Raw genomic sequence first — 12,170 nt, forward strand, 5'->3', positions numbered from 1 at the left:
TATGCCACATTGATGTTAAGGAGATTAAATTATTATCGTAACTGGCTTTAGTCAATTGTGAATGAACATTATAGTAGAAGTGAGCAACATAATTCAGTTGCCATTACATTCATAGGTGTGCTCATGTGAGTATATCTGTAATGAAGGAGAATGCATAGGACTGTCCAGTGTGAATTTATTATGTCATATGTGTGCACGCGCATGTATACGCCCACGTGTGCATGCATGCGTGTCTGTGGGCTGGTTACCTCATCATGGGGAAAATGAGCACACTTTCGTAAACACACTGAGATATTGCCAACATTTTACAAGTGTTGGTATTTGAATACTGACATTTTTGTTCTTAATGTTTCCAGTGTACAGACTTTTCTCTCACGGACTTTGTATCATCTTCAATCTTCAGCCTTTGCCTCTTCTCTCAAGATCAAGGTCATAATGCCATCCCTTTGGGGCCTTCAGTTCCTGCAGGCACTGCCCTCTCACCTTCCCCTTGCATGAACCCCACTGGCTCTGCTGGTGCCCCTGGCTTACCTCTGGGGTACCTGCCCTTGGTTATTTTTCGCCTCCTTATAACCTGATTTCTCTGTAGCATTTGGTTTCCTTTACCCTATCCTTAAAATCATCCCCTCTAGAGACGTCTTCAAATGCCAGCAACCCTCAGAGCTCCTCCTGGTCTCCCTTCCCCATTCTCTCTTCTCCCCAGAAGAGCCAACTGCATGCTACCCGAACATTCACAAATCCCAAGCCCCAGACCCTGTTATCCGGAAGACTGACACTTCCCCTCAGGTGCATCTCTGACAAACTCAAATGCTCCAAACATCCTGCATCATCCTGTCTCTTGGGAGTGTGCAAGCCATTGATGATGTCTACACTATCGTCTCCTGCCTCCTGGGGATATCTCCCCCACTCCCCTCCCCCCTCCAGGCCTAACACCCCACCAATGCCAAGACCTTTTGACTCTACCTTTGAATCTTTCATGCTAAGCCCCCTTGGCTGTTGTTAGCTCTAGCATCTTGGCTGGATCCCAGTTTCCATACTGTCTCCTGCATCTCCATTCATCTTCCACATGGTTCCCAATGCTCCACATTAAGTATTTTCTCTTACTCTGCCAGATTTCATGCTAGGCATCCTAGCCTCCAGAGATCTCTTTCCTCTATGACAGCACACTGCTATCTGCCCCCTGGTTATCAAGCACACGACTGCTGTATCTGCTCCCCAATGCTGGAGCAAGCCTAGCTTTGGGGGTTTGTGGCTATAGCACCATTACTATAAACAACAGAAAAGGGGCTGGTGGAGGAGGAGCTTGGATTGTTGTATCAAACTTAATTCTGAGTTTACTTTAAGAGGGAAAACCCAGCCGGGTGTGGTGGCACATGCCTTTAATCCCAACACTCGGGAGGCAGAGGCAGGTGGATCTCTGTGAGTTCGAGGCCAGCCTGGTCTACAAAGCGAGTCTAGGATAGCCAAGGCTACACAGAGAAACTCTGTCTCGAAGAAAAAAAAAAAAAAAAAAGAGGGAAAGCCTAGAGGCCCATGTCAGAAGCCTCAGAGAATTGCCTAAGTTCACACTTTTGGTAGATATCCAAAGTTTATCAGCAGTAATAGATTACATTGTCATCTCTGAAAACTGATCTCTAATGCAATCTAGAGGAAATTTGAAGTTCACAAGCTAAACGCCTTGTAGCAGGTCTTTCCCGCAATGTTTCAGGAGAAGTAGGGCACGCAGCGGGGGCTGTCAGGGAGATTGCTCTGTCTTAGGCATCTTACTCTGTGAACATTTCCAGCTCTCAGGCACAGAAGACTCAATGAAGCCTGTCTCTTGGATTTGGGCTTTTGAGCTAGGTGGGCCTATAGAGGAAGCTTTACATCTTTCTTGGTTTCCACCCCGAGTCCTTGGAGAAAGCTAAGAAAGTAACGGATAAAGAGACACTATAGGCAGCACATCCAGAGGCTCACCAGCATTTAATTCAAGTATTTCCTAAGAGGTGGTGACATCTTGTCCTAGGCAGCTCTTTAAGACTTGGACCTGGAGTGTGCCTCTGCATACTGGTTATAAAAACCCAGAAACTAACAACAGCCCCTTCCCCTGATGAAGCAGCATATTATGCAGAGCTTTATCTTGATGTAAAGTAAAAGATGTTAGATTTGCTAAAGCTTAATTTGCAGTAGTAACTATTTTGTGCCTTTTTGGGGGTATAATCTGTGGTCACATGGATTTCCTGTGTATAGGAACTGGTACTTACTTTGAATTCCTAGTTTTTCCTGTTTTTTTTTTTTTAAACTCCTTTCTGTTCTTCATTTCCCTTTACTCTACACTATAGTCTAGTATCTGCAAATCTTTTGGATTTGCAGCAGCAGAAATGCCAGCCCAGGCCAGGACTCCTTAACTCAAGGCATAGAAGCCAAGACTGAAATGAGAAAATTCTCTTCTTAGCGTTAATCATAAGAGATTAACCATGCTTAAGTGAGCACGCCTGCTTTCTTTGGGAACGGATTCTTCCTTAATTCCTTCCCTCCTTCCTTCCTTCTTTCCTTTCTCTCATTTATTTATGAGCTCAGGTGTTTTGCCTGCATGTCTGTCTGCATACTGTGTGTGTGTGTGTGTGTTGCCCCTTAAAGTAAGAAAAAGGAGTCAGGTCCCCTGGGATGGGAGTTCCAGATGGTAGTGAGCCACCAAGAGACTTGAGTACGTAGGTCCTTTGGAAGAGCAGCCAGTGCTCTGAACTGCAGAGCCATCTCCCTAGCCCCTCTTTCTCTTTTTCCAAAGAGAAAAAAAGACAGAGCTCTTTGTGTGTTGGGGGGATAATTAATTTAGAATCACAGTATTCTGGTTTGACTGATGAAGGCGAGACATCTAACATTGTGAGTTCTAGGGATGTCAGAAACAGATAGGGTGAAGCATCCACAATTTGCCTTCTGCTGCCATTTAACACCTTCTACATATGCAGTGTGGCAAAAATCAGCCTGAGCTTGCCAAGTCTGATCTTTCTGCTTTTACTGCTGACAGTTTAGATCAGGAAAATAAGATGCAATGCATTTGAGCAGCAGATGTATTCTCATAGGAAGAACTCCCTGGTCCCAGTCTTCAGTAAGATGGCAGCTTTGTCCGCAGGGCTGGAGCTGGTCTCTGACAGACCCGGTGCCCAATACTAGCTGCTTAGCTTGGTTATACACATTTAAGATCCAGTCCCAGGGAGACACTTGCCAGAATACATCCTTGAAGAAATCATGATGAGTTCAGACATTTGTTTTCTGGACAAAGCCCAGCCTTCCAGAAAGCATCTGTTCAAGTGCCCAGACTTTCCCTCACCATGGAAGGTTGGGCGGGATGGATTTAACCATGAACTGGAATGATGAAACGTAACACAGTACTGGAAATGGTGTCTGCACATGGGCTCCTGCCTTGGTCACTATCTGGTAGAGAGGGCAATGATGCCTGTGCACAGTGGGGCTCCTGCCTTGGTCACTATCTGGTAGAGAGGGCAATGGTGCCTATGCACAGTGGGGGCTCCAGTGATGTCTGTGTACAATGGGGTTCCCACCTCTCTCACTGGAATGTAGAGAGGGCAATGGTGCCTGTGCACAGTGGGGATCCAATCTCTCTCACTAGTATGTAGAGACGTAGCCCACAATGTGCTGCCCAGACCTACTTTGAGGGTGTCAGGGGTCTGGAACAGAGCTAGAGAATGAGATAATCGTATGTAGGAGGAATAGCCTTGTCACTTAACTTTGAGGACAATCACTTCAACCATAGCTGTATCCTGGCATTAACTCAACTCTACTAAAAACAGAGGTCTCTAAAACAAGCAGTTAGATGGTAGATCCATTAAAACATCTATCTGCTTTGCAATGGAGTCAGGAAACATCTGGTTTCAAAGGGCTTATTTAAATCTTGCCTTGCTATCCCAAGCACTGCAAATAGGCATGTAAGTCAGTGAGCTGCTATGGAGGGTACTTTGGAAATGTCTTTCAGAATGTGAGATATGTATGTATACTCTCTGGCCTGGCATTTCTGCTTTTAGATATTTGTATTATGTATATGCACCTACATCAGAGGTTCTCAACCTGTGGGTTGTGACCCCTCTGGGGGAGTCAAACAGCCCTTTCACAAGGGTTGCCTAAGACAATCGGAAAACACAGATATTTGCATTGTGACTCATGACAGTAGCAAAATTACAGTTACAGTTGGGGGTCACCACAACTCGAGGAACTGTATTAAAGGGTTGCAGTGTTAGGAAGGTTGAGAACCACTGCCAGAGTATGGAAGTTATAGAGTATAAAGGACACTTCATGCTCTCTCCTTATGGAGCATCTCTCTTGGACTTTTGTGTGCATGTAATTTTTTTTTTTTATAAAAAAATAGCTTTAATGAATAAATTAGCTTGTGATTACCATTTCTACTCTGGTGAAAGTTTACATTAGTAGTAAGAAGGGAATATACCACCTTCTGTTCTTTCAAGGTCTAGTAGCTGGTCTACTATTTGTGAACTGGACCAAACACTATTTATGATTTTTTAACCTTAGGTGTGTCAGCCGGGAGGCACCCCAGCTTAAACAGTTCCAAGGCCAGGTTTTCAAAGGCTGCTGTGAGTGGCAAGCCGTTGAGTGGCGTCTTATTTTCTAAGGGTCGGTCATGGATATGAGTGAGGGGTTTTGGGTGTCCATCATCTTAATATTCTTCTCCAGAAAGGGGGCATGTACCTTTCTAAGCAAGGTCACCCTGACTTTGGATATGTCTGAGGAAAAAGGCTTTCCTAGGCTGGGCTGAATTTTCTCTTTGAAATGAAGAAGGTTGATTTCTTCCCCTAGTCATGAAACTACCACCAGCTGGCCTCCAAGGGACTTGAAGTTCTCCCCTCTGACAAGACAGACACTGCTTTCCCATGACAGATGGTTCATGGATTTATTCCAAGAAAGAGCTGAGAACCGTTAGGCTGTTCCTAGAGATAAGCAACATCCTTTCATCCCAGTAGGATGTCTGGATCACCCACCAGCATCTGGACCTGTATCCCCAGATGGCTTTAGATGTTCCTAACCTGATGCGACCTCTTGGTCCTGAAGGCAGCAAACTTCCACTGTGTCCCTGACTTCTTTCTGCAAGCTTCATTTCTTTTCTTCCAACTCAAACACTGTATGCAGAAGCCCCTCTTTCATTTGTAGCCTTTGAAATAAACTTTCCGCTCGTTCCTTGCTGTTAGAACATCTCCCTCAACCTGTAACTCCACCACCTCTACACCCAAAATCCCTACCTCGTTTCCTTTCAGTTTCCCTGATTTTCAAGCTTTCTATCAAGGTTTTATCTATTACTCCTGCTATCAATGTACCACAGTAATATGGCAGCACCACACAGGAGAGCCCCATCCTCCTTAGCCCCTTAGCTATAACTCATACATTTCAAGCCACGTTTCCTCTTTCTCAGCTGCATATCAATACACTTCCTTAAATCTGGTCTCTAGACCCCATCACTATGACCCCTCACCACCTTGCAAACTGACCTTTCCAGCACAGTGATGCCCTGTTCTCACTGTCCACTCATTGCTTCTCTCATCTAACAGCTGCCACCTTCGGAATGTGGTCTTCCCTTGCTTTTTGGGACATCTTCCTCACCCAGTGGCCTTCCTACTTGGGCCTTCTCTTCTTTGCAGAGTCACAACTTTGGAGTCACCAAAAACTCAGTCGGCTGCCATCTTTCCCACCAACAAGTCATGTATTAACATCCAGTTGTATAACTTTTAAGAATATATGTATGGCTTGCAAATTTGTGTCTATGGCTTTATCTGACAGCACTCCCAAGCCCAGCCTTTTATAAAACCCTCCTCAGTGTCTCTGCTTGGTTGTTTCATGGAACTCCCAGAGTTGCCATGAGCTTTTGATTTCTGACACATAGCTTGCCTCTATCTCAATCTTCCTTACCCACGCCTAGGTATCTGAGAGTGAGATTTCCCTGTTATGGGACTTCCGGTTGCCTGTCAACGTCTCTTCTGTTTTCACTGCCTAATGATTTTCTATCTAATTATTAGGGGCAGTAACTTATCACATTTATTTGTTTGTCTTTTCAACTGCATTTCCAGTCTGCCTTCAAAGTAGTCATGTGACCAGGCTTGCCTGTGTAATGCTAGGTTCATAGTTAGGGGCAGCAGTAGAGGAGGATTCAACTTTCAAAGGTGTATTGACTTTCAGGAAAACTTCATTGAAATAAAAAGAAAACATCTGGGGGAGTGGAACTGTGGATACCCGAGGGTGTGGGGTGAGGCTATGAAATAATTTTGACCTTTGGGACTGTGGGTGATCTGGGACTGTGGATGTAAGCTTGGGGCACCTTAGGGTGTTGAAGCAGCAAGGTGCATGGAATGAGCCTGGGTTTCGAATTACTGTAGGGCTAGCACATATTCTGGGTCCTACTTGAAAGCGAAATGAACTTCCACCTGATTAAGACATTGCTAACTTGGATTTTCTTCTACTTATTATTGAACCAGCCCTATCTGATAATAGCAGTGTATATAATGCAGTCATGTATATTTAAGCAGTAATTAAAATACCCAGGAAAGGCAACAGATAACCCAAGGGCTTGTTTCATTGCTATGGTTTTATAGGATGCTCTAGGGAAATGGAGAGCACTGGTGATCCCAGCTGTGTTATCTCACAGCAGCTAAGAACACTGGGTGGCTGAAAGACTATGAGTGGTTGGGGCTTTTGTTTCCCTGAAACAATTAAGAAATATCTAGCCACATATCTAGTTTAGGACCCCATGATTCACAAAACATATCAATAGCTTCTTAGTTAGGTAAAGAGGCTCTTGGTCGCCATGAAGCAGGCTTTTAATTCCATTAAGGAAAGGTATTCATAATTTTTGTTCTCACTACCACAACTTCTTCTATCTTTTACTTATACAAATGAACACTGACCAGATCTTTTGGTGAAATCTTCTCTTCTGCAAATGGCTTTGTTAAGTGACAATGGCTTCAGGACAACATGGTGCAGGCAGTTTTGGCCACACATAACAGCTTTCAATAATGTCTGTCAAGGTAACTGTCCAGCTACCTACCTGTCTCTATAAAAACGATGCTCTCCAAAAAGCAAAAATGATTACTCATGCCTATTGCCTTTGCTTTATTTATTTATTAAATATGTATTTATTTATTATGTATACAGTGTTCTGCCTGTATGTACATATGCAGGCCAGAAGAGGGCACCAGATCTTATTCTAGATGGGACTTGAACTCAGGACCTATGGAAGAGCAGCTAGTGCTCTTAACCTCTGAGCCATCTCTCCAGCCTTGCCTTTGCTTTAAATGTATTATATAAACCAGGGCTGGCAAGAGTAGGCCAGCACTCTGTGACAGAGTGCTTACCTAGTATGTTTGAGACGTTGGGTTCAGCTATATTGAACCCAAAAATATGTTGAGATAACTTTTTTCTTTTGTACATTTGGTTTTTCTTGGTGGGGGGGGCTTGTGCCATGGTGTCTATCTAGAGATAAGAGGGCAATTTGTGGGAATAGGTTCTCTCTTTCCAACATGTGGGTCCTGGGGACTGACTCAAGACATCAGACTGGGCAGCAAGTACCTTTATCTGCTGAGCCATCTCATTGTCCTTGAGCTAGCTTTATACTTTTGCTTTTAGAGCAATGTTAAGAAAAGAAGTTACAGTCAATTTATTGAGAATTCTCCAATGTGAGAATGATATGAAATCTGGGTATATGCAAATGAGAAATAAACTATGGATTACTCACTTTAAAGATTTGAAGTTACTCTTCCATGAATATGCAGTGCTATTTTCCGAGGAGACAAGGAGGTGGTGACTCCCTTGCCCCCCCCCCCCCCCCCGCCCCCTTTGTGTGCGAGTGAAGCTGAGGTCATGGAAAACACAACAACTAGGGGCATTCAGCTGAATTTCCACAAATGTCTTGTTCTAAAAGCAAATACAGTCCTGGGGCGGGGCGGTGGGGGGGGGGAAGCAAAGTTCACTAACCTCTTAGGTCTGTAAAATAATTCCTATGGAATTATTGTTAAGGGGACACACTGGTTAGACACTCATGGGAACAGGAGTGTAACTACAGAGGCAGTGTTTGACTGGAGCTTCTGGGACTCTGCCTGCTATAGGTTCCCAGGGCTGAGAGACAGACCCCCGCTGCCCTGTAATGTCTTACGGCCTTCATCTCTCATTTGTCCCACTAGGCAGAAGTTCTTAAGAAGGTTCTTTGATAGCCACAGCTCTCGACCCTACCCTACCACTTCGTCTATCCTCATGTTGATGAACAGATGGCTTGAGCTGTTGCACCTGTTGGGGCACCTTGTTACAGAGACCAATGAAGAAGCCAAGGCAGCGGTAGACGGAAACTTGAATGGCAGTGCTCCCCAGAGGCACCTGCAGAAGGCAGGGCTTTGGTGCAGGTTGTACTGAGTTCAGGGCCCACATCTGCATTTAATGTCTCCTCATTCCCAGATAAATCACTTTGCTCCTCAGTGTCTTCAAGTACTAAAATACTTCATTTCTCCCCACTGTCCTTACAGCCTACCCATGTGATCATGGTGCGCAGGAGATAATACAAAGTTTACAAAACCCACAGGCTTGCACCCAGGCACCTCACAAATGCTGGAGTGGCCTCCCCTTTCACCTTTCTTTCAGCCCTGTCAGCTGGTCTCATCAATTTCCTTCCTGCAGTTTATCCCATATCTACCAGCCTGTTGAGGTTCTCAAAGACCACCTTCTTCATAAAGGTCCTCTCTCTCCTTCCCCACTGGGAGACATCTTTTCTACAGGTCCTCCGAGCTCCTGGTGCCTCAGTCATTCTCTGTTACTGCTCCCCCTTGGCTGTGAGTGTTACGTGACCAAGCTGCCTGCTCTTCCATCTTGTTCCCTCAGAGTACCCAATGGGATGCGCAGCACAAGTAGGCTCTCAAAAATCCCGTGCAGGGGCAGCTCTGTGCGTTCAAATGTCCCTATTCCGTTCTTCTCTGGAGCTGAGATGCCACGTGTAATGCATCTTTCCATCTGATCCAATTAAGGAGGACAAAAAGGATTTGCTGCAAGTAGCTATCTTACATCACAAGCAGAGAATCCTGTAAGTAGTTATAATGACTCATCACATGAGCCAACATAATAAAGCCTTGCCAGTCATAGTGCTAAAACTGTACAAGTGCTTAAGTAGAGTGGAGTATTTCCCAAAGGTGGTGAACCCATAGTTATTGCCCCAAACATCTCCGTCTTTATTACACTCCCTTAAATTGTACAGCACGGAGGCTCTTAAATCACAGTTATGATTCTTATTTTAAAGCGAGATGTGACAAGCCTCCTGGGAATGTCTATTGTCAGGTCTGAGGGATCCAGGTCGACTTTGGGTCTCTTTGATAGAATCGAAGAATTAGGTTTAAGCTTGTCCTGACAAAGAGTGGGGTCTGGGAGGGTTGAACCTCTGTTCCACAGTATCCTTTATGCTGGTACCTCAAAGGGACGGCTAGGCGTTGGGAAGATTTGTCTCTTTTAGAGGTTTTCACTCCAGATGAAGGGTTGGCCTCAGGTAACACTTCCAGCGTGGTCCCACAAGAGGATCCACGTAAGAAAGATTTCTCTGATCAAAGAATCCTGGAGAACGCTGTATACCCGAGGCCTCTGCATGATGCACAGCCAAGGACCAAGAGTCACCTGGTAAAGAGGTCTAAGTCAAAAGTCTCTTTGTGCTTCTTTCCTGGATGTTGAAATATACCTAGTAACACCACAGGACACTGTATCACGGACTACTGTCGGAGTTATTATTTGCTTATCATAATGGGAAGAGATGTTTAGCTAAGAATAAGACGGTGGGAACCACAAGAGGGGAGGGAAAGTCAAAGTGATAAAGATGTTAAAGGTGATCCACGAGGCCACCAAAACACAAGCAGTCAAGCTTCCTAACCTGAGGACCATTAGGATGGTCCAGACAACAGATGGGCTTGTGTTTTCTTCCTCCAAATCCCAATCCTTTGCAAGTGATATCATCAGACTGCAAGGGCCACTACTGTATGTCCATGTGATCTTATCTGGGGCAGCAGGGAAAGGGAAAGGAGACTGCACAACAGCATTCGCTCGGATGGTTGTACAAAGAGAAAGAAAGAAACAGAGAAAGAGAGAAAGGGACACAGAAGTGACAAAGAGACAAGGGAGAGTTGGGGCTGGCAGGCCACAGGCAGGGTGTTGTTAAGGACATAGTGGCCATTGGTGAGAGGCCAGTAGAAGTTAACAAACCCTCTCCCCAGAGCCAGGCGCCAGGCTGGGCCAGGCTGTTCAATGTAGAGAGGGCTCTTTCTGTCCCCTCATAGAAGGGCGCTTGTCCTTAGAAGCAGCCTCTCACTGACCAAGGATCTGCTTTTTTCGCTGGCTGTTGACAGGACTCTTCCTGAGATCTTCTTAGTGGCCAGATGACTTAACCACACTGCAGTGGTTAACCAGAAACCCATGACGGCAATGGTAAAGGGCCCAGGCATGTACAGAAGCCGGAACCGGGAGGGGCTGAGAAGGGTTTCCGCTTATGAAGGACTGTCAGATGGTCCACTTTGTGCATGCGAAGCAACTAGGAGATCTTTAGCAAACTGAGGCAGCTAAGAAAGACTGGAAGCTGAATGCAAGATATGCAACACGTTTGGGAATTTATTGTGTTGAAGGACATTGTAGTACCTTCTGTTTGCTTGCTAGTATCAGAGAAGGAGCCATGCAAAAACTTCAAATGACCTTTTTGAAAACAAGTATTACATATTCCTCAAAATGTGGAGATATGTGTGGAATATCAGCCAGGATGAGAAGATAACTCCCTTTATAAGAATTCAAAAAATTTCAAATGCTATTCTAAGTACGATTCTGTTTCAAAATTAAATAATTATGAAAAGTGACTCTGCCTAAGACAAAGTTATTCTTTCTCTGAGATTCACTAGTAAGTGCATTTGAGCATAAATACTGACTTAGGAAAGTGTTCAAATGATTCACCTGACCTCATAGAGTGGGAGCCTCATATAAACAACTCTGGTGCTGGAGTGGTGTCTCTGGCCTATCAGATTAAGGTTCTTGTTTGAGCTGGCAGGGATGGCAGGGCCTGAGGACACACATCCACCATCCTCTGCTTGAGACCTGGGCTTCTGGCTGGTTTAAGGTGTATACACTGCTGTATTTCATTGCTTTTGCACAAACAAATCCATCAGAACTTAGTCCCCCTCTGAAATGCAGGGCATCTCAGAAGAGTGCTGGGGAGCCATGTTTTTGTCTGTTCCTGTGAGTACATGGATGTTGATTTGTGCTTGGACTGCTGACACCATTTCTCTGCGTGTGTTATATAACTGGAATGGTTTCATTGTTTGAATGGAATGACACAATTACCCATGGTATTGCACGTCTCTAATTCCAATTAAACACAATGGCAAAAACTAGACAGAAATGCAGAACTCAAACAACAACAACAACAACAAAAACCAACAAAAAACAAAACCCACATAATGTTACTGAGATCATGCAATGAAGAAAATAAAGAGGTTAAAAAATGGGCAAGCAACAGACACCATAAATGAAAGAAGGAAAAGGAAAGGCCAACACAATTCTGAAATCATTCTTACCTTCTTCAGTCATTGTGTCATAATATTTTAGTTTTCCATATGATCCAAGCTCTACAACATCACAGTAAAAGACACAAAGATAAGGAACGAGCTATAATGCAAGAACTTTTGTTTTTACACATTCTTAATTAATCAGATTCAGAGATATACTGTCAAATTCAGCAATCGTCACTATACGGAGATGTGCAAACATGAGCCATGTGGCAGACGGCTTCACGGCCCATTTTCAGAAGCGCTGAAAATATATTATTCAACTGAGGGTGGCCTGGGCCGTGTGGCACAGACTAGGACATGATAGTTTAACACTCAACAAAACAGAATACTTGGCAAAGGTGCTTCAGCCCAGGCCTTTCCTGAACTCACAGCTTTTATAGAGGTGATACTCCAGGAGGAAAGGACTGCCCAAGAGACACCATTTATACCCAGGGAACCTTGCAGACACTTGCCATGTCTGGTAGCCCAAAAGTAACTACATGGCTTTTCAAGCCCCCAACACCTCTTAGAGAATAGGGAGGCTATCTGGACAGACTCTATACAGACAGCCCAGTTTTAACTCTCTTGTCACTGAGGATCTCATATAATAGATGAAAC

General features: G+C 44.5%; 1 protein-coding gene across 3 annotated transcripts in view; it reads right to left on the reverse strand.

Moving 5' to 3' along the window:
• SLC24A2 (solute carrier family 24 member 2) overlaps positions 1-12,170 on the reverse strand; it is a 231,753-nt gene that overhangs the window by 45,360 nt on the left and 174,223 nt on the right. For 2 of the 3 annotated variants that reach the window (XM_084794700.1, XM_084794701.1), the window contains exon 5: positions 11,580-11,630. The exons of the other annotated variant lie outside the window; for it this stretch is intronic. In XM_084794700.1, the coding sequence (XP_084650826.1) occupies positions 11,580-11,630 (51 nt within the window). The remainder of the gene's footprint in view (positions 1-11,579; positions 11,631-12,170) is intronic. 3 annotated transcript variants of the gene reach the window in all.

This window comes from Acomys minous (genome assembly GCF_964271855.1).
Source record: "Acomys minous genome assembly, chromosome: 1".
Classification (NCBI taxonomy): Eukaryota; Metazoa; Chordata; class Mammalia; order Rodentia; family Muridae; genus Acomys; species Acomys minous.